Genomic DNA, 22,333 nt, shown 5'->3' with positions numbered 1-22,333 from the left:
CAGGGTAACTATACCTCAGCTTGGCACTCTTCTGAGGTGGAGTAGAGTGCCACATGGCACACATTACAGAGGTGCCTTGCCTACCTAACTCGCCCTGGCCTAGGGACACACACAGCCCACCTCCCCCACCCAGACCCTTCCACTGCACGCATAGTCCGCAGAATGAGGTTGTACTCACCCCCTTGTGTCTGCTGTAATGTCCTCAAGCGCCCATCCAACTCCGGGTAGGCCACCGCCAGGATCCGGAACTTCAGGGGGGTCATGGTGCGATGGGCACCCCTCCCACGTTGGGAGGCCATCCCCAGCTGAGCCTCCGCCGTCTTCTTGCTGCAGCGGTGAATGTCCTCCCATCTCTTACGGCAGTGGGTGCCCCGTCTCTGGTGGGCCCCCAGGGTCCGGACCTCCTTGGCGATGGCACGCCAAATGTCCCTCTTCTGGTGGGCGCTGACCTACATGACATGCACAAGGAAAGAGGAACAGTCATTACCAACTGCACCGTCAATGTGAGTGGCCCCCTCCCTACTCTGGCCATGTGGGCCTTTTATTCCCATGCTTTACTGTAGTATCAACTCTGCCCCCTTCCCTCTTCCACCCAGCCCTAGCCCATTCAACGTGCTCCCTGTGTACTAACCTGTTGGTCTGGAGTACCGTAGAGTAGCATGTACTGGGGGAGGACCCCATCCACAAGTTTCTCCAACTCCTGTGCAGTGAAGGCAGGGGCCCTTTCCCCAGACGCAGCAGCCATCGTCGCTTCCAGACCGGGGTCACAGCAGCACTAGCAGTGTAGGTCCTCTCCTGTCGAAGGTCAGGTATCTAGTGATTGAACAGATAGAAAATGGCAGTGACGTACGTGGCGGCGGTGCGCATCATCACCGCCGGCGCACCTGTTCATTGGCTCCTGGGACCCATAGGGTCCAATGTTAACCAATGCAGTATTGCGCCGCGGTCTACGACCGCCTACCGCGACGGTGTGCAACGCCAGCGCTGTTACCCCACAATCCCATTGTCCCAGTTTAGAGGTTAGGCAGCCTCCATTTCAGGGGCCCACATGGCTTTATTTACTACTGCGTCACACATACCGAGGCCTACACTCAACACACATCCAGGAAGGGTTTGTCTGGTGTAATCTTGTGTGTGACTGTGGGTACATACCTGGAGGAATAGTGACTGTTTATTCGCTGTTGTCCTTCTTAGGTACCGTCAGCTGGGACATATGAGAAGATGGCGGAATCCTCCGGTGTACCGACCGCTGGTGGACCTGTTGACAATGGAAGGGAGACATTTAATCGTCGCCTACAGGTTTGACCGTGCCACTATCCATGAACTATGTACCCACTTGGAGCCAGACCTGATGTCACCAATCCGCCATCCGACTGGAATCCCCCCTGACGTGCAGGTGCTGTCAGTGCTCCATTTCCTTGCAAGTGGGTCTTTTCAGACAACTGTGGCCTTGGCATCCGGGATGTCCCAGCCTATGTTTTCCAACGTCTTGTCCAGAGTGTTGGCTGCCCTGCTGAAACACGTAAGGAGATACATCATTTTCCCTGAGGTGGAGGATTTGCCTACAGTGAAAGGTGACTTCTATGCACATGGACATATCCCCAACGTCATAGGTGCCATTGATGGGACCCATGTAGCTCTGGTCTCTCATTCCGTCCCCCCCCCCCCCCCCCTCCGCAGGAGTGAACAGGTGTACAGGAAGAGTTATCATTCGATGAATGTCCAAATGGTCTGTCTGGCAGACCAGTACATCTCGCAGGTAAATGCTATGTTCCCTGGCTCTGTGCATGACACCTACATCCTGCGCAATAGCAGCATCCCTGATATGATGGGTCAACTCCAGAGGCACCGTGTATGGCTATTGGGGGACTCTGGTTACCCCAACCTTTCCTGGCTACTGACCCCAGTGAGGAATCCCAGGACCAGGGCAGAGGAACGCTACAATGAGGCCCATGGGCGGACTAGGAGAGTGATCGAACGCACCTTCGGCCTCCTGAAGGCCAGGTTCAGGTGCCTCCATATGACAGGTGGGTCCCTATTCTACTCACCGAAGATGGTGTGTGACATCATCCGCGCCTGCTCCATGCTCCATAATTTGGCATTGCGACGCCAGGTGCCTTTTCTACAGGGGGATGATCCAGATGACGGTGTTGTAACAGCTGTGGAGCCTGTGGACAGTGATGAGGATGAAGCTGAGGAAGAAGAAAACGACAACAGGGAGTCAGTCATACAGCAATATTTCCAGTGAAACACAGGTGAGTACATTTTCTGGTTTAACATTATATTAACTTTCACACGTCTACCTCTATCCTGTACCGACATTTCACTCACTATTTGTTAACTGAGTTGTCCCCTTCCATTTCAGTTTCACAAAAGTGGTAACCTACGTGTCAACTGCTTGCATCCTTGAAGGGCTTGTGATGTGTGACATTGGTATGTTAGCCTTCCAATGGGTAACCCATTATGACACTGTCATTGATAATACAAAATTACAAATCATAGACTGACTCCATTTTATATAGTGTTTCAAGGGTGTTTATTTAAGTGCTAAAAAATGAAGGGGGGTTGTGAAATGGGGATGGGTGATGGAGGAATGCCCATGGCAGAGTCCAGTCTTAGTCTCACAGGTACATTGCACATCTGGCCATTGGAAGTGGAGCTGGGGCAGTTCCGATTTGGACAGGGTAACAAAGTGGGACAGTGGGGGGACAATCAGGGTGGTCTTATTTCCTGGCGGGGGGTCTTGCCATCTTGCTCTGTCCTGTTCCTGTATCTCAGGGACCGCTTGCGTGGTGGTTGTCCGTCTGCAGGGGATGGGGTGCTAGTGTGGTGGTCCTGTGGCGGGGCATCCTCTCCACTAGCGCCGGCGGAGGTGGTGGGCAGTTCGTCGTCCTGACTAGTGTCAGGGGCCCCTTGGAGTGCCACGGTGTCCCTCAAGGTCTTTTGAATGTCCGTCAGCACCCCTACGATGGTGCCCAGGGCGGAGCCGATGGTCCTGAGCTCCTCCCTGAACCCCAAATACTGCTCCTCCTGCAGACGCAGGGTCTCCTGCAACTTGTCCAGGACCGTCGCCATCGTCTCCTGGGAGTGGTGGTATGCTCCCATAATGGAGGATAGGGCCTTGTTGAGAGTAGGCCTCCCAGTTCCCCTGTGTTCCTGTGCCTCCGTCCCCTGGACCGTGTGCCCACTACCACTGCCCCCAGGTCCCTGTTGGTGTTGGGTTACCCTGTAGTGGTGGACACACCGCTGATTGACCTGTCCTGGGTAGGGAGGTTTGGGCCCGCTGGGTGGGTGCTGTGCTGGTGTTACCAGAGGGGGGAAGCTCGGTGTTGGGCTGTGGCTGGGCAAGGGGAACCGACTGTCCTGAGGCCCACGATGGTCCGGGCTGGTCATCAAGATCTAGTAGGGCAGAGCTGCTGTCGTCACTGTGGGCCTCTTCTGGGGGTGGAGTGGTGTTGTCTGGACCCTCTGGTGTGGTGACGTTCCTTCGGGTTCCTGCAGGGGTATTAGAACATGATTATTGCATGTGTGTGTTTCATGGTGTGCAATGGTTGGGTGTGCGTGAACCCCAGTGCAGGCATTCCTGTTTGTGGGGTTGTGTGCTGATGGTTGGGGGTTGTTCTGGGTATGTGCAGTGGGCATGCTTTAGTGATGGGTGTCCATGCTTAGTTGTGTCATGCAGGTCTTGGGGTTGGGATGTGTAGTTGGTGTTATGGGTACATTAGTGAGGAGTTTGGGTGATAGGGGAGGGTGTGAGGGTGGGGGTGTGTGATAGCATGCAGGTAGGGTGGGGGATATGATAGTGAAGATTTGACTTACCAGTGTCCGTTCCTCCAACGACTCCTCCGAGGCCCTCAGGATGCAAGATGGACAAGACTTGCTCCTCCCATGTTGATAGTTGGGGGGGAGGAGGTGGGGGTCCGCCGCCAGTCCGCTGTACCGCGATGTGGTGCCTGGAGACCGTGGAACGCACCTTCCCCCGTAGGTCGTTCCACCTCTTCCTGATGTCCTCCCTATTTCTTGGGTGCTGTCCCACTGCGTTGACCCTGTCCACTATTCTTTGCCATAGCTCCATCTTCCTGGCTATGGATGTGTGCTGTACCTGTGAGCCAAATAGCTGTGGCTCTACCCGTAGGATTTCCTCCACCATGACCCTGAGCTCCTCCTCGGAGAAGCAGGGGTGTCTTTGGCGTGACATGGGGTGTTGTGTGTGATGTGTGGGGTGGTGTATGTGTTGATGAGTGTAGTTGTATGTATTGTGTGGGTGATGGGGTTGTGTGCCTCTGTGTGATGGGGTTGTGTGCCTCTGTGTGATGGGGTTGTCTATTCTGTGCTCTCTCTCTCGCCTTCTCTGAATTTTTGGTTGTAGGGGTTTGTGGGTGATGTGGGTGTGTGTTTTATATTGTATTGGATGTGTGGGAGTGGTGTGTGTATGTGTATCAGGTGTGTGTATTTTGAATTGTCCAATGTGGCGGTGTTTTGGAGCTGTGTGTGTATTTTGAGCGCGGCGGTATTTCACTTAGGTACTTTAGGAACTTTGAATTAGCAAAATAGCATGTACAGTTTTCACAAAAATGGCAATAAGCTATTTTAAAACTAGACACAGTGCAATTTTCAACAGTTCCTGGGGGAGGTAAGTGTTTGTTAGTTTTGCAGGTAAGTAAACCACCTACAGGGTTCAAAGTTGAGTCCAAGGTAGCCCACCGTTGGGGGTTCAGGGCAACCCCTAAGTTACCACACCAAGCAGCTCAGGGCCGGTCAGGTGCAGAGGTCAAAGTGGGGGGTAGTGGCCGGAGGGGCAGGCATCTCCACTAGCTGGGATGCCTGGGGCGCTGTAACAAAAGGGGTGAGCCTTCGAGGCTCACCGCCAGGTGTTACAGTTCCTGCAGGGGGAGATGAGAAGCACCCAGTACAGGCTTTGTTCCTGGCCACAGAGTGACAAAGGCACTCTCCCCATGTGGCCAGCAACATGTCTGGTGTGTGGCAGGCTGGCAGGAACTGGTCAGTCTACACTAGAAGTGGGATTGGTATTCAGGGGGCATCTCTAGGATGCCCTCTGGGTGCATGTTACAATAAATTGCACACTGGCATCAGTGTGCATTTATTGTGCTGAGAAGCTTGATGCCAAACTTCCCAGATTTCAGTGTAACCATTATGGAACTGTGGAGTTCGTGTTTGACAAACTTCCAGACCATATACTCTCATGGATACCCTGCACTTACAATGTCTAAGGTTTTGCGTTAACACTGTAGAGGCATAGTGCTCATGCACATATGCTGTCACCTGTGGTATAGTGCACCCTGCCTTAAGGCTGTAAGGCCTGCTAGAGGGGTCACTTACCTATGCCACAGGCAGTGGGAGGTTGGCATGGCACTCTGAGGGGAGTGCCATGTCGACTTAGTCTTTTTCTCCCCACCAGTACACACAAGCTGTGAGGCAGTGTGCATGTGCTGAGTGAGGGGACCCATAATGAGGGGGGCATAAGACATGCTGCAGCCCAGAGAGACCTTCTCTGGCATCAGGGCCCTTGGTACCAGGGGTAGCAGTTACAACGGACTTATCTGAGTGCCAGGGCTGTGCCAATTGTGGAAGCAAAGGTACAGTGTAGGTAAAGAACACTGGTGCTGGGGCCTGGTTAGCAGGGTCTCAGCACACTTTTAGTCAAAACTTAGCATCAGCAAAGGCAAAAAGTTAGGGGGGTAACCATGCCAAGGAGGCATTTCCCTACAGGCCGTGTCTATCGATCAGTCTGGAACTGCTGTGCAACCAGGGCTGGTACCTGCATGGCAGCTAGTCTTTTAGAATTGAGATGGCATCACCTGAGCCTGTATCTCTTGCTAAACTAGAGGAGCTGTACTTTTGTGCTGAAGAGCCTAGGAACCTACCTGCTAAGAGGGACTGCCCCTGCCAACTCTGCAGGCAGAGTGACGGATTCACAGCAGATGGTATGACTGAATAGAGTTCACTTTCTGAGAGTGGCACAAACTACATTTGACCTATATTCAGATTACTACCTGTAGAATTAGGGGGATGGAGAGGGGGCACTGAGACCCAGGGGAGGAAAGCCTGGATAATTAGGAGGTAGGGTTGTAAATGGTAGATGCTCAACACTATCTAGATTGCGTACAGAGACCCGAAATTGCATTCTTACGATGTGTATTATTTTGATAAGTTTGTAATCAAGTATTTTCCTTTCTTGTCCAGCTAAGCACTGAACTGGACATTCAGTTGTGTTGTGTGATTTTTTTTTTTTTTTCTTTTTTTTTCTTTTTTTGCTTGAGGGCCCCACATTCTCAGCCTGAGAATCCTGTGATTCCTCCCCATGTCTGTCAATGAATGTAAAGGGTGAAAGGTACTGTTCTTTGCCCATTTTGCAGAGCCATAGTAAAGCAGACTTCAGGACATCTGAATCTGACTACCTTAATCCCCACGGTTAAGGGCTAGTAGGGCCTGCTTACCCTCCAACCCCAGCCCATGGCAGAGATCTGACATAAGGCAGCAGAAAGACAAATTAGCTCTCGTTCCCAAGCTGCAATCTGCTCTTCCTTGGTTGTACTGATCAGTCAGTCTCCCGTCCACTGGGCACTCCTTTGCAGACTATTGTAACAGGTGCTTCTCTTAAGTCCTCTTGGATTAGTTTCAAGCTCTGGAAGGTGGTCAGAGAAAGAAAAGACAACACATCAAGCTGCTGGAGCTCAGAGTAGAATATTAAGTACAGCCACCAAAGTAGAATAAAATTGTTAGTGTAATGTTATTAAACATACTGTTCCAAAAAAAAGTTTAAATCCAAAGGTAACAATAAAAAAAAATTGGCAAATACTGAAATAGTTAAATTTTTCCTCCCATAAAATTGATCTGGACCGAACACCATGTCTAGTTAGGATGGATGTGCCAAATCTATGAGCCATGGTAGTCTCCTCTGTGACTGATACCTAAATGACTCTCCTGACTAACTGGTGGGCTGCAATATCCAAAGTAACACAATAAATGGTCATGGATCCCATTCTTATTTAGAAGGCAGAGTAGAGACAAAAGCGGTTGAATGACCTTTCCATTAGCTACGGAACCTAGCTCCTCACAATCCCTTCCCATGCAGGAGGAAGTGATGCTGGGAAGGAACTTCCAATCTCCCTTAATGCCAGATACCCACATATCCCCAGGTCATTCTAATGTAGTCGCTCCAAGAAAATCATTGTCTAGAAAGGATATTGCTGCCGCTCCCTGTGTGACACAAGTACATTTTATCACCATGGCCTACCCTGAGCCTCAAGAAGTATGTAATACAAATTGTAATCTTGAGATTGTTCAAAATGTTTGTCATAAATGTGCCTTCTTCTTGCCAGAGCTTTGTGCTAAGGAATAGGTACAATAGCAGTCTATTCTCTCCAACACACACACACACTCTTAGTTTTTTTTTGTGTTCTATAGTATTTGGTCTCATTCATCATTTGGGTGTTTGTAGAACCACCATTACAGTTCCTCCTTCATACCCAACGTGTCTTGCTTCCTTGTTGGTTGGTATTGTAGGTGAAATTGTGACCTTCATCAGTATCTAGTCATCAAAGATGACCGCATTCCTTCCATATAGATGAAGTCACTCTCAGAGATTTAAGGCCGGACTCCCAGCACTTTACAGTATATGCCTTTTCTCCAGTTTCCAAGACTTCCAATTGTGCATCCACCTTTAGGAGACTTCCTGTTGCACAGAGCTTGAATTTGTGTCCTTCCTTGGAGGAACGGAGTTCTGCGACTTAGCAGCCATGCTAGGCCTAATGGGTGTTAAAGGTGTGCAAGGGATACATATGTGAGACTCTTGAGCCTAGTATGGTCTTTGCATAGTAAAGAGGTGAAATAAAGGGTCTCTTTGAATTTAGTCATGACGATAATGAATTTTGGCACCACAAAAATATAAGGCCTAAAAACTTACCACCTAAACAGCTATGAACACACCCAATAAAAGTGTTTAAAGTCTGAGATTCTCCAGGTAAGTGAGCACTGAGTACCTCTTTTCTGTTCAGAGGTGTCTGGACTCAAGCTGATGGGAGAGAGTTCCTAACCAAAGTGCAAAGCCCCAGTATGCTACGGGACGTAGGGAAATAGGATAGCACCTACTGAGCCCCAGTCATGTTGGTTCCAGTTGGGTCTGGTTTCTTGAAAAGTACCGGTTGATATCCTGTGTGTGTGTGTTTTTATTTATTTATTTATTTTCCAGTTTGGGTCACTAGCAGGGATCCAAAGCATTCACTGAAGTGAAGTTACCTGTCCTCACTGTTAACATGGTCTCTTTGGTCTAGGCTGGACTGCAGCTTCAAACAATGATATCTCCAAAACTGTGAGGTTAAATTAGTCAAATGAAGTAAGTTGTAGTCCTGCTGGAGTATTACTGTCAAGGGGATGATTCACTCCAGGTCCTTTTGTCCATTTCTTGTACGCTGGAGTGATGGCTTACTTTCAGTCCCAGCAATTAATTGAGGGGTTCAGTACTTCTGTTCCTCTGTGGGTCAATGCTTGAACTCAGAACCAACAAGCAAGTCGGAAAAACCAGACAACACTTTAAGTGATTTGTCTTGGAGGAGCATCCTGTTGCTGTCCAGATTATGCTGGGTTCTGAGTCTAGAGTGCACAGTTTCACTTTTTAAGACATTCATCTGCTCCTGTTACCAAGTGAAGTGGCCACAAAACAGGAAGTGGGGTATGGAGGAGTTTTAGCCAGGGAAAGGGAAACCTCTCACGCTGCTATCGGGTACAATGTTTCAAGGAGGTGGACCGTGAAGGGTGTATGTGCAAGCAAGGATGTCCAAAGTGAAATCACAACCTCTACACAACAGATACCACCATTCTGGCAACTATCCTTGTCTCCTACGCTCACCTCTCTACTGAAATAGACCCATCTTTCACCAGTTCAGCTGTGAGCCAGGCACATTTGTCATCATGGACAGACTTTACTGTAGAGAGCCAGTGGGCAGTCACTCCGCAGGTGTACAGGTAACATTACCAGAATCTCTAGACTAGTCAGCCCTCCACCACAGTTGGTCACTGCATAAGCCGAGTAGAGAAGGCAGTAGCCTCCCTTGGTAAAGAAAAAAATATATATGTGCTATTTGGGAGCACAGCTGTAAAGTCAAAATAAAGCCGAAATGAAGAGGCATGGGCATTTGTGATTGTGAATCTCTTGAGTTAAAAACATAGGCTGTCTATGAGAACTTGAAAGGGCCCTGTGGCACAGTTTTCCAAAAAACTCTTTCTCCGGATAATATTTTGGGAGGACTTTCCATTCATTTTTCTGATAAGACTAAAGTAGCATGAATGGATTGCCTTAAGATTACTTTCCTGTTTGTCCTGTGGCACATTCACTGTGAGTAACTGGGATCCTTGGGTAATATTTTATTATCTAAATATGGCTAACAAAGTGATTTATTACTGCATTCTTTCTATTGATATTAGAGTGTGCCACGTTGCATTGTTTTTAGATTCTCACTTATTCTCCACAACTTTTGCCATGCTATAAGCAAGCTTGTAAATCTGTGAAAGTGTCACGCTGTAACAGGTTAAGTTGTGTGCCTAGCAGCTTAGTATATGTTGTAGATTCAAAGGCAGCTCACCAACCTTACCATTGGGTAAAGTAGGTTATTTATTCTTTAACTTAAAAAACCTTTCTCAATTAATTCTGCATGAGAAATTGCCCTGGATTTAAGACTTATGATTGTTCCCTCTAATTTCTTTCTTTCATGTGACCCATTCTGTTCTTTACATCCTCTTTCTGAGTATATCTTTCTCCCTAAGTTGCGTGCCTGTTTCTTATCCTCAGATAGGTCTGCATATTGCCCACACCCCATTTTATAGATCACAACCATTCCTTTGAAACTATAACCGTGTAGTGTATCAATATCTAATCTCCTCTAGGCTAGCTATTCATTCCACCAACCGTTTGCATGAACTAACATAGCCCCCCACTATTGATCGCACCTAACTCCTATTAATTTAACCTTCCACAAAGAAATGGAAGTAAAATCATTGAATAACCCAAAAACATTGGATTAACCACTAATTTTGGCTTTGGAGTAGTATACTATTTGCTGTGAAGCACTTCAAAACCTCGGAGGTAGTGCTATAAAATGCAGTTACAACATATGTGCCAAAGACGTTTTTTCTGCTGTCCTCAAACATTACTTATACCGTGCACGGCTATTTCATTTTTCATGACTCCTGTACAATCTGAAGGTGGTAATTGATTGCATGTGAGCCCGTGAATGATGGGGGCTTCAGAACTAGTGTTACATGTAGATAATATTTGTTTGTAACCTGCTGATAATGCTCGTGAGCATGTGTACAGAAGGAAATTAGCATATGTGAGACTAGTATCTCTTTGTGGACTTTCGCGGTCTCAGATAATGGTGATTTATTTATTTTTTCCTTTAAAAAAAAATAATAATCCCCCCGTGCTGGTGTACCTTTCAGTTCTGCATGTTAGTTTATTACATTTGTTTTGATATATTGATTTGTACTAGCTGTGTGCTGTCACTGAGTTTCAGTATGTTCCTTTCTCAGTTCCCTTAACCCTTAATGTTCCAGTGTCCTCCAACTGAGGGTCCCTGAAAGAGAATTGTACTGTTGCCCAAAAATAACCCTTTTAAACTTCTTTTCACTCTGACTCATCAGATATTCTGTGTGCATGGTGGCCTATCCCCATCTATCCAGACCCTGGACCAGATCCGCACGATAGACCGGAAGCAGGAGGTGCCCCACGACGGCCCAATGTGTGACCTACTGTGGTCTGACCCCGAAGGTATTGAGCATTTGTTTTGTTTTGCGTAGGGCATTATATAGCAAACATTCTGCTATTGGTATGGTCTTACACATGTCTGGAGTCCAGTGAATTTCTATCAGTTTCCGAGGTTATCATTGCAGACCTGGCTCTGGTTCAGCTTATAATCTGTTATAGGGGGTTGTCTTTTGGTCATTTGACTTTTCATTAAAGTGTGTGCATGTTTTGTTTTTTGTTTTAGAGGCTTAGACTGTATGGCTTAGTAGTAGCTTAAGCAAAAAACAATATTGATAGGCCAGTTGTCCACCAAAAGAAGTGGATCGGTGTTAGTTTTATAGATGTCCAGAGTTCTATAATGTCTTCATTTGTGTTTTATTGTGTGGGGTATCATAGGTGTAAAGGTTATTATGAGCTTAAGAATGCTTACTATATGGCATTCAGGGCTTGCATGCAATGCATTATATCTAGCATGTCATGTTGGGTAGTGATGTCTATTGAGATCAATACAGATGGCACTCGCCATTACCTTACTTACCCAAGATGGCTCAATTTAATTTCGCCAATCATTGAATGAAAACAGCTAAGCACATGGAGAACCCAGTTCGTAACGTGTAAAAACTAACCTCATTGTGGAGTTCTCAGTTTACACCTGTTAGCTTATTGCTCAAACAGCAGGCCTGCCCCAGAAAGAAGTATGTATTTTAGCAGCACCAAAACAATATTCTAGCCCAGAAATCAAAGACCTTTCCAAATCAGTTTTGTAAAAAAAAAAAAAGTGTGTGTGTGTATAGGTAGATAGATGTGTGTGGGTATATATATGTTCGATGGCATATGTTGCTGCAGATACACATGTTTCGCACAGTCCGCTGCCTGGTGTAGGGCTCGGAGTATTACAAGTTGTTTTTCTTCGAAGAAGTCTTTTTTGGTCACGGGACCGAAGGACTCCTCCCTCTTCGGCTCCATTGCGCATGGGCGTCGACTCCATCTTAGATTGTTTTTTTCCGCTGTCGGGTTCGGAGGTATTCCTTTTCGCTCCGTGTTTCGGTTCGGAAAGTTAGTCAGAATCTCGGAAGAAAGCGTCGGTATTGTTCCGTTCGGTATCGGGATAGTTAGGTACATCGACACCGATCATCGGAAGACTTTGGGGTAGCTTCGATTCCCCCATCGGGGCCTGGTCGGCCCGACCGCGTGCGACATCGAAGCCGATGGAACGGACCCCGTTTCGTTTCTGCCCAAAATGTCACAGTAAGTATCCTTATACAGATCAGCACTTGGTCTGTAACTTGTGCTTGTCCCCCGAGCACAAGGAGGATACCTGTGAGGCCTGTCGAGCCTTCCGGTCCAGAAAAACACTCCGGGACCGAAGAGCCAGGCGTCTACAAATGGCGTCCACGCCAACAAAACAACGTTTCGACGACGAAGAGGAAACATTCTCGGTTCCGGAATCAGAATCCGGAGACTCCGACGTCGAACAACAGCAACAAACAGTGAGTAAGACGTCGAAAATTAAAACCATCGAGAAGACAAAAGCCCAGGGGACGCCACTGCCAACAGGCCATGGCTCGACCCATAAAACCGGCGACCCGTCGAAGGCGCCGAAAAAGGGCACGCCCATAGCGAAGACACCAGACTCCGGTCGAGGGACCGCCATGGAGCAACCTCGGAGCCGAGATAGCGGCTCCGAGAGGCAAAAACAAGATGCCGGCACCGAAAAACATCGGCACCGAGACACACTGCCGAAAGCCACAAAAATTCTGTCGGTGCCGAAGCCGAAAAAAGATTCTCTCTCGGCGCCGAAAAGTTCCACACCTTCATCCTACACAGAGGAACAAGGAATAAGTGGCCAGATGCACAGATTTGGACAAGAGCTCCAAAGTGTAGAATCAGACTACACACAAAAGAGACTGTACATCCAGCAAGACACGGGGAAGATATCAACCCTTCCCCCAATAATGAGGAAAAGACTTCTCAAGGATGACGCACAACCACAAGCCAAAGTGGTTAAAAAAGTCACGCCTCCGCCCTCTCCACCACAACAGGCATCGCCGGCACAAACACCGCCACAAATGCACTCACCAGCGCAAACTACTATAAGTCAAGATAATCAGGATCAAGACGCTTGGGACCTATATGACACCCCAGTGCCGGACAATGATCCCGATTCATACCCCACAAAGCCGTCACCGCCAGAGGACAGTACCTCATACTCGCAACTGGTGGCTAGGGCTGCAGAATTCCACAATGTCCAACTGCATTCCGATCCTATAGAGGATGATTTTTTATTTAATACCCTCTCGGCTACACATAGCCAATATCAATGTCTGCCAATGCTACCAGGGATGTTACGGCACGCAAAACAAATTTTTGAAGAGCCCGTAAAATTAAGAGCCATCACCCCAAGGGTGGATAAGAAATACAAACCACCACCCACAGACCCAGTGTTTATTACTTTGCAGTTACCACCTGACTCCGTAGTAGTAGGGGCAGCTCGCAAGAGAGCAAATTCCCATACATCTGGTGACGCCCCACCTCCGGACAAAGAAAGCAGAAAATTTGATGCGGCAGGAAAAAGAGTAGCATCACAGGCAGCCAACCAGTGGCGCATCGCAAATTCTCAAGCGCTGCTGGCCAGATATGACCGCGCACACTGGGATGAGATGCAACTTCTCGTAGACCATCTTCCCCAGGAATACCAAAAAAGGGCGCAGCAAATAGTTGAAGAGGGACAAACGATCTCAAACAATCAAATCCGCTCGTCACTGGACGCAGCCGATACTGCAGCGAGAACAGTCAACACTGCTGTCACCATAAGGAGACACGCTTGGCTCCGCACTTCAGGCTTCAAACCTGAAATCCAGCAGGCTGTCCTTAATATGCCCTTCAACGAGAAACAACTTTTTGGCCCTGAAGTGGACATAGCCATTGAAAAACTTAAAAAGGACACAGACACGGCCAAAGCCATGGGCACACTCTACTCCCCGCAGAGCAGAGGCTCTTTTAGAAAAACTCCATTTAGAGGGGGGTTTCGTGGCCAACCCACAGACACCACCAGCCAACAAACAAGAACCACACCATATCAGGGTTCATTCCAAAGGGGAGGTTTCAGGGGATATAGAGGGGGTCAATTCCCAAGGAGTAGGGGAAGATTCCAGACTCCAAAAACACCTCCACCTAAACAGTGACTTTCAAGTCACACAACCCCTTCACTCAACACCAGTGGGGGGAAGACTAAGCCAATTCTACCAATCTTGGCAGCAGATTACAACAGACAATTGGGTATTAGCAATAATCCAACATGGCTATTGCATAGAATTCCACAAATTCCCACCAAACATCCCTCCAAAAACACGCAAAATGTCACCACAACATTTAGAACTTTTAGGACTAGAAGTTCAAGCACTACTGCAAAAGGATGCAATAGAGTTAGTACCAGTACAACAAAAAAACACAGGAGTTTACTCCCTGTACTTTCTAATTGCAAAAAAAGACAAAACATTAAGACCAATATTAGATCTCAGGACACTAAATACCTACATCATATCGGACCACTTTCACATGGTCACACTACAAGACATCATTCCACTGCTCAAACAGCAAGATTACATGACCACATTAGACCTAAAAGATGCGTACTTTCATATACCGATACACCCTTCTCACAGAAAGTACCTAAGGTTCGTATTCAAAGGAATACATTACCAATTCAAAGTGTTGCCATTCGGAATAACAACTGCACCAAGAGTGTTCACAAAATGTCTAGCAGTAGTAGCAGCACATATCAGGAGACAACAGATACATGTGTTTCCTTACCTGGACGATTGGCTAATCAAGACCAACACAGTAAAAAAGTGCACAAACGACACCACATATGTCATACAAACCCTTCACAAACTGGGTTTCTCCATCAACTATACAAAATCACACCTCGAACCGTGTCAGACACAACAATATCTAGGAGCAACCATCAACACATCAAAGGGAATTGCCACCCCAAGTCCACAGAGAGTGCAAGCATTCCACAAGGTAATAAGTGCTATGTTTCCAAACCAAAAGATACAAGCAAAATTTGTGCTAAAACTTCTAGGCATGATGTCATCATGCATAGCCATTGTCCCAAACGCAAGACTACACATGCGACCCTTACAACAGTGCCTAGCATCACAATGGTCACAGGCACAGGGTCAACTTCAAGATCTGGTGTTGGTAGACCGCCAAACATACCTCTCGCTTCTATGGTGGAACAGCAACAATTTAAACAAAGGGCGGACATTTCAGGACCCAGTGCCTCAATACGTTATAACAACAGATGCTTCCATGACAGGGTGGGGAGCACACCTCAATCACCACAGCATTCAAGGACAATGGGATGTACACCAAACAAAATTTCATATCAATTACCTAGAACTGTTAGCAGTATTTCTAGCGTTAAAAGCCTTTCAACCCATAATAACACACAAATACATTCTTGTCAAAACAGACAACATGACAACAATTTATTATTTAAACAAACAAGGAGGAACACACTCAACACAATTGTGCCTCCTAACACAAAAAATATGGCAGTGGGCGATTCACAACAACATTCGCCTAATAGCACAATTTATTCCATGGATCCAAAACCAACTAGCAGACAACCTTTCGCGAGACCACCAACAAGTCCACGAATGGTAAATTCACCCCCAAGTTCTGAACAAGTACTTTCAAATTTGGGGAACACCCCAGATAGATTTGTTCGCAACAAAAGAAAACGCAAAATGCCAAAACTTCGCATCCAGGTACCCACACCGCGAATCACAAGGCAATGCTCTATGGATGAGTTGGTCAGGGATATTTGCATACGCTTTTCCCCCTCTCCCTCTCCTTCCGTATCTAGTAAACAAGTTGAGTCAAAACCAACTCAAACTCATACTGATAGCACCCACATGGGCAAGACAACCTTGGTATACAACTCTACTAGACCTTTCACTAGTATCGCATGTCAAACTACCCAACAGACCAGATCTGTTAACACAACACAAACAACAGATCAGGCATCCAAACCCAGCATCATTGAATCTGGCAATTTGGCTCCTGAAATCCTAGAATTCGGACACTTAGACCTCACACAAGAATGCATGGAGGTCATAAAACAAGCTAGAAAACCTTCCACTAGACACTGCTATGCATCTAAGTGGAAAAGATTTGTTTGCTACTGCCATACCAATCAAATCCAACCATTGCATGCCTCTACAAAGGACATAGTGGGATACTTACTACATTTGCAAAAAGCGAATCTCGCTTTTTCATCTATAAAAATACACCTCGCAGCAATATCTGCTTACCTACAAACTACTCATTCATCGTCTCTATTTAGAATACCAGTTATTAAAGCATTCATGGAAGGGCTAAAAAGAATTATACCACCAAGAACACCACCAGTTCCTTCATGGAACCTTAACATCGTCTTAACAAGACTCATGGGTCCACCTTTCGAACCCATGCATTCCTGTGAAATGCAATATCTAACCTGGAAAGTCGCATTTCTCATTGCAATCACATCCCTCAGAAGAGTAAGTGAAATACAGGCATTTACCATACAAGAACCATTTATTCAAATACACAAAAATAAAATAGTTCTAAGAACAAATCCAAAATTTCTACCAAAAGTAATCTCACCATTCCATTTAAATCAAACAGTAGAATTGCCAGTGTTCTTCCCACAACCAGATTCCGTGGCTGAAAGGGCACTACATACATTAGACATCAAAAGAGCACTAATGTACTACATTGACAGAACAAAGCTAATCAGGAAAACAAAACAACTGTTCATAGCTTTTCAAAAACCACACATAGGAAATCCAATCTCTAAACAAGGCATTGCTAGATGGATAGTCAGATGTATTCAAACATGCTATCTTAAAGCCAAAAGAGAATTGCCTATTACACCAAAGGCACACTCAACCAGAAAGAAAGGTGCTACAATGGCCTTTCTAGGAAACATTCCTATGAGCGAAATATGTAAGGCTGCAACCTGGTCTACGCCTCATACATTTACTAAACACTACTGTGTAGACGTACTAAATGCACAACAAGCTACAGTGGGCCAAGCTGTACTAAGAACATTATTCCAAACTACTTCAACTCCTACAGGCTAAACCACCGCTTTTAGGGGAGGTAACTGCTTTATAGTCTATGCGAAACATGTGTATCTGCAGCAACATATACCATCGAACTGAAAATGTCACTTACCCAGTGTACATCTGTTCGTGGCATTAGTCGCTGCAGATTCACATGTGCCCTCCCGCCTCCCCGGGAAGCCTGTAGCCGTTTAGAAGTAGATCTTAAATCTTAAACATTTGTACATTTGTAAATAATTATTATAAACTTTTTATGTACATACGTATTCACTCCATTGCATGGGCACTATTTATAGCAAACAACTCCATCCTCACCCTCTGCGGGGAAAACAATCTAAGATGGAGTCGACGCCCATGCGCAATGGAGCCGAAGAGGGAGGAGTCCTTCGGTCCCGTGACCAAAAAAGACTTCTTCGAAGAAAAACAACTTGTAATACTCCGAGCCCAACACCAGGCAGCGGACTGTGCGAAACATGTGAATCTGCAGCGACTAATGCCACGAACAGATGTACACTGGGTAAGTGACATTTTCAATATGGCAAAACAATTGGTCTAAAATAGCGACGCTCTCTTCCTGCTGGTGCATCGTTAGGGTTAAGACCAAAACCCTCGAAATGTGCAATCCAAAGAGAAAATAAACGCTGCACTCCCGGATGTTTTCAATATGCATTCCTCATTTATTGACAAGCAAACTTTCACTCAGACACCACAACGCGTTTCGACATCTTGTCTTCTTCCAGGTGGCTTTAGTCTGATATTACTCGTTCTGTCCTGACATCATGATTTATAAACAGCATTCTGGGATTGGTAGTTCATGGATTTAGCACCTGTGAATCATTGCAGTGTTACTACTAATTGTTTCCTCTCAGAATAATTATTTCAAATATGTGATCTTTCTTTGCTTCATCATTCTTTTTATCGAAGTTGTACTGAATTATATCATCTATAATGTCACTTTTCTGGAATATATACGATGTTTCAATTACCAATCCAGTTCTAGTTTTTCCACATGCTTCTAGTCCCATAGAGTGCCACTCCCAAATGGATGTACATGCTCATCTGACAAAATATGGTGAGTGATGTCCCTCAATGCTTTCATAATGCCGATGCGGCCCTGCTAATGGATATTGCAGGGCCCGGATTGTGTATGTGTAACCTTCGTCTATGGGACTAGAAGCATGTGGAAAAACTAGAACTGGATTGGTAATTGAAACATCGTATATATTCCAGAAAAGTGACATTATAGATGATATAATTCAGTACAACTTGCGATAAAAAGAATGATGAAGCAAAGAAAGATCACATATTTGAAATAATTATTCTGAGAGGAAACAATTAGTAGTAACACTGCAATGATTCACAGGTGCTAAATCCATGAACTACCAATCCCAGAATGCTGTTTATAAATCATGATGTCAGGACAGAACGAGTAATATCAGACTAAAGCCACCTGGAAGAAGACAAGATGTCGAAACGCGTTGTGGTGTCTGAGGGAAAGTTTGCTTGTCAATAAATGAGGAATGCATATTGAAAACATCCGGGAGTGCAGCGTTTATTTTCTCTTTGGATTGCATACATATAATATGTGTTCGATGGCATGTGTAGCTACAGATACACATGCTATGCATAGCTCTTCCGACATCTAGTGTTGGGCTCTGAGTGTTACAAGTTGTTTTTCTTCAAAGAAGTCTTTTCGGAGTCACGGGATCGAGTGACTCCTCCTCTCAGTTACACTGCGCATGGGCATTGAATCCATTGTTAGTTTTCTTTCTGCTGTCTGGTTCGGACGGGTTTCCTCTCGCTCCGAGATTTCGAATCGGAAACCTTAGAAAATTCATTTCATCGCCAGTATTGATTTGATCGCGTTTCCATCTAGCCTCGAACCGATAGTACCGTCTGACTCTAGATTTCACCCTTATGGGCGCAGGCGCCCGATTCGGGCCTACCACGTAGACGCCTGATGCATCGGACTCCATTTCGATTCTGCCCTCTGTGCCACGCAAAGTTTCCCTATACAGACCAACACCTGGTTTGTAATAGGTGTCTTTCTCCGTACCACCATGAAGAGGATTATGAAGCCTGCCGATCGTTTTGATCCAAGAAGACCTTGCATGATCGGAGAGCCAGAAGGTTAGAAATGGCTTAAAGTACAGAACATCTCAACGACATCGAAGAAAAGGCGCAGACAGTGGTCTCCATCTGTGTAAGGAAATGCCTCCTTGGCATGGTTGCCCCCTGACTTTTTGCCTTTGCTGATGCTATGTTTACAATTGAAAGTGTGCTGAGGCCTGCTAACCAGGCCCCAGCACCAGTGTTCTTTCCCTAACCTGTACTTTTGTATCCACAATTGGCAGACCCTGGCATCCAGATAAGTCCCTTGTAACTGGTACTTCTAGTACCAAGGGCCCTGATGCCAAGGAAGGTCTCTAAGGGCTGCAGCATGTCTTATGCCACCCTGGAGACCTCTCACTCAGCACAGACACCCTGCTTGCCAGCTTGTGTGTGCTAGTGAGGACAAAACGAGTAAGTCGACATGGCACTCCCCTCTGGGTGCCATGCCAGCCTCTCACTGCCTATGCAGTATAGGTAAGACACCCCTCTAGCAGGCCTTACAGCCCTAAGGCAGGGTGCACTATACCATAGGTGAGGGTACCAGTGCATGAGCATGGTACCCCTACAGTGTCTAAACAAAACCTTAGACATTGTAAGTGCAGGGTAGCCATAAGAGTATATGGTCTGGGAGTTTGTCAAACACGAACTCCACAGCACCATAATGGCTACACTGAAAACTGGGAAGTTTGGTATCAAACTTCTCAGCACAATAAATGCACACTGATGCCAGTGTACATTTTATTGTAAAATACACCCCAGAGGGCACCTTAGAGGTGCCCCCTGAAACTTAACCGACTATCTGTGTAGGCTGACTAGTTTTAGCAGCCTGCCACAAACCGAGACATGTTGCTGGCCCCATGGGGAGAGTGCCTTTGTCACTCTGAGGCCAGTAACAAAGCTGGCACTGGGTGGAGATGCTAACACCTCCCCCAGGCAGGAATTGTCACACCTGGCGGTGAGCCTCAAAGGCTCACCTCCTTTGTGCCAACCCAGCAGGACACTCCAGCTAGTGGAGTTGCCCGCCCCCTCCGGCCAGGCCCCACTTTTGGCGGCAAGGCCGGAGAAAATAATGAGAAAAACAAGGAGGAGTCACTGGCCAGTCAGGACAGCCCCTAAGGTGTCCTGAGCTGAAGTGACTCTAACTTTTAGAAATCCTCCATCTTGCAGATGGAGGATTCCCCCAATAGGGTTAGGATTGTGACCCCCTCCCCTTGGGAGGAGGCACAAAGAGGGTGTACCCACCCTCAGGGCTAGTAGCCATTGGCTACTAACCCCCCAGACCTAAACACGCCCTTAAATTTAGTATTTAAGGGCTACCCTGAACCCTAGAAAATTAGATTCCTGCAACTACAAGAAGAAGGACTGCCTAGCTGAAAACCCCTGCAGCGGAAGACCAGAAGACGACAACTGCCTTGGCTCCAGAAACTCACCGGCCTGTCTCCTGCCTTCCAAAGATCCTGCTCCAGCGACGCCTTCCAAAGGGACCAGCGACCTCGACATCCTCTGAGGACTGCCCCTGCTTCGAAAAGACAAGAAACTCCCGAGGACAGCGGACCTGCTCCAAGAAAAGCTGCAACTTTGTTTCCAGCAGCTTTAAAGAACCCTGCAAGCTCCCCGCAAGAAGCGTGAAATTTGCAACACTGCACCCGGCGACCCCGACTCGGCTGGTGGAGAACCGACACTTCAGGAGGGACCCCAGGACTACTCTGATACTGTGAGTACCAAAACCTGTCCCCCCTGAGCCCCCACGGCGCCGCCTGCAGAGGGAATCCCGAGGCTTCCCCTGACCGCGACTCTTTGAATCCAAAGTCCCGACGCCTGGGAGAGACCCTGCACCCGCAGCCCCCAGGACCTGAAGGACCGGACTTTCACTGGAGGAGTGACCCCCAGGAGTCCCTCTCCCTTGACCAAGTGGAGGTTTCCCCGAGGAACCCCCCCCTTGCCTGCCTGCAGCGCTGAAGAGATCCCTAGATCTCCCATTGACTTCCATTACAAACCCGACGCTTGTTTCTACACTGCACCCGGCCGCACCCGCGCTGCTGAGGGTGAAATTTCTGTGTGGGCTTGTGTCCCCCCCGGTGCCCTACAAAACCCCCCTGGTCTGCCCTCCGAAGACGCGGGTATTTACCTGCAAGCAGACCGGAACCGGGGCACCCCCTTCTCTCCATTCTAGCCTATGTGTTTTGGGCACCACTTTGAACTCTGCACCTGACCGGCCCTGAGCTGCTGGTGTGGTGACTTTGGGGTTGCTCTGAACCCCCAACGGTGGGCTACCTTGGACCAAGAACTAAACCCTGTAAGTGTCTTACTTACCTGGTTAACCTAACAAATACTTACCTCCCCTAGGAACTGTGAAAATTGCACTAAGTGTCCACTTTTAAAACAGCTATTTGTGAATAACTTGAAAAGTATACATGCAATTTTGATGATTTGAAGTTCCTAAAGTACTTACCTGCAATACCTTTCGAATGAGATATTACATGTAGAATTTGAACCTGTGGTTCTTAAAATAAACTAAGAAAAGATATTTTTCTATATAAAAACCTATTGGCTGGATTTGTCTCTGAGTGTGTGTACCTCATTTATTGTCTACGTGTATGCACAACAAATGCTTAACACTACTCCCTGGATAAGCCTACTGCTCGACCACACTACCACAAAATAGAGCATTAGTATTATCTCTTTTTGCCACTATCTTATCTCTAAGGGGAACCCTTGGACTCTGTGCATACTATTCCTTACTTTGAAATAGTGCATACAGAGCCAACTTCCTACAATCTGAGACACCGACTCCGAGCAAGAATCGGAAGATGATATGCCTGTCACTGCTGGCCAGCATGTGAGTACGTCTGCCCCTACGCCAATATACAAGAAACCATCGAAGGCCTTGGGTACACCACTGCCAGAAGGCCATGGTCCGACCCCAAAAAAAGAGACTATTGTCGACAGACGTTCGGCGCCGAAAAAGACCACTCCTCCGTCGACATCAGTCTAATAAATCTGTAAAGTTCTGCATCGGACTGGGGTAAACGTCCTCACTCCTCGGTCAAAGCCTCGACGCCCTGCTTCGGGGCCGAAACAGGCTCCATTTATGGGACGAAAAAGATCCAAAATTCGGAACCCAAAAAAATCTTCTCATACAGAAGAACAAGGACTTTCAAGCCGTCTCAAACAGAGTTCGAAATCAATGCAGGAATTTTATAGACCTTCTAATGAGGACACTGAGATTCAGCCTATACTGGAGGTTATGGATGAAAGACAACCCATATCCACAGAGACTGGCAGAATTGTTAATGCACGTCCTTTTGAAAACCAAGAGAAAGCTGGCTTTTTAGGAAGA

At 46.8% G+C, this 22,333-nt stretch overlaps 1 protein-coding gene across 1 annotated transcript in view; it reads left to right on the top strand.

Moving 5' to 3' along the window:
• PPP4C (protein phosphatase 4 catalytic subunit) overlaps nt 1–22,333 on the top strand; it is a 207,757-nt gene that overhangs the window by 127,801 nt on the left and 57,623 nt on the right. The window contains exon 7 of the mRNA XM_069244070.1: nt 10,660–10,786. Coding sequence (XP_069100171.1) covers nt 10,660–10,786 — 127 coding nt within the window. The remainder of the gene's footprint in view (nt 1–10,659; nt 10,787–22,333) is intronic.

Source organism: Pleurodeles waltl, chromosome 7 (assembly GCF_031143425.1).
Source record: "Pleurodeles waltl isolate 20211129_DDA chromosome 7, aPleWal1.hap1.20221129, whole genome shotgun sequence".
Classification (NCBI taxonomy): domain Eukaryota; kingdom Metazoa; phylum Chordata; class Amphibia; order Caudata; family Salamandridae; genus Pleurodeles; species Pleurodeles waltl.
The sequence above is the reverse complement of the archived record's forward strand: the minus strand, read 5'-3'. Positions and strand labels throughout refer to the sequence as shown.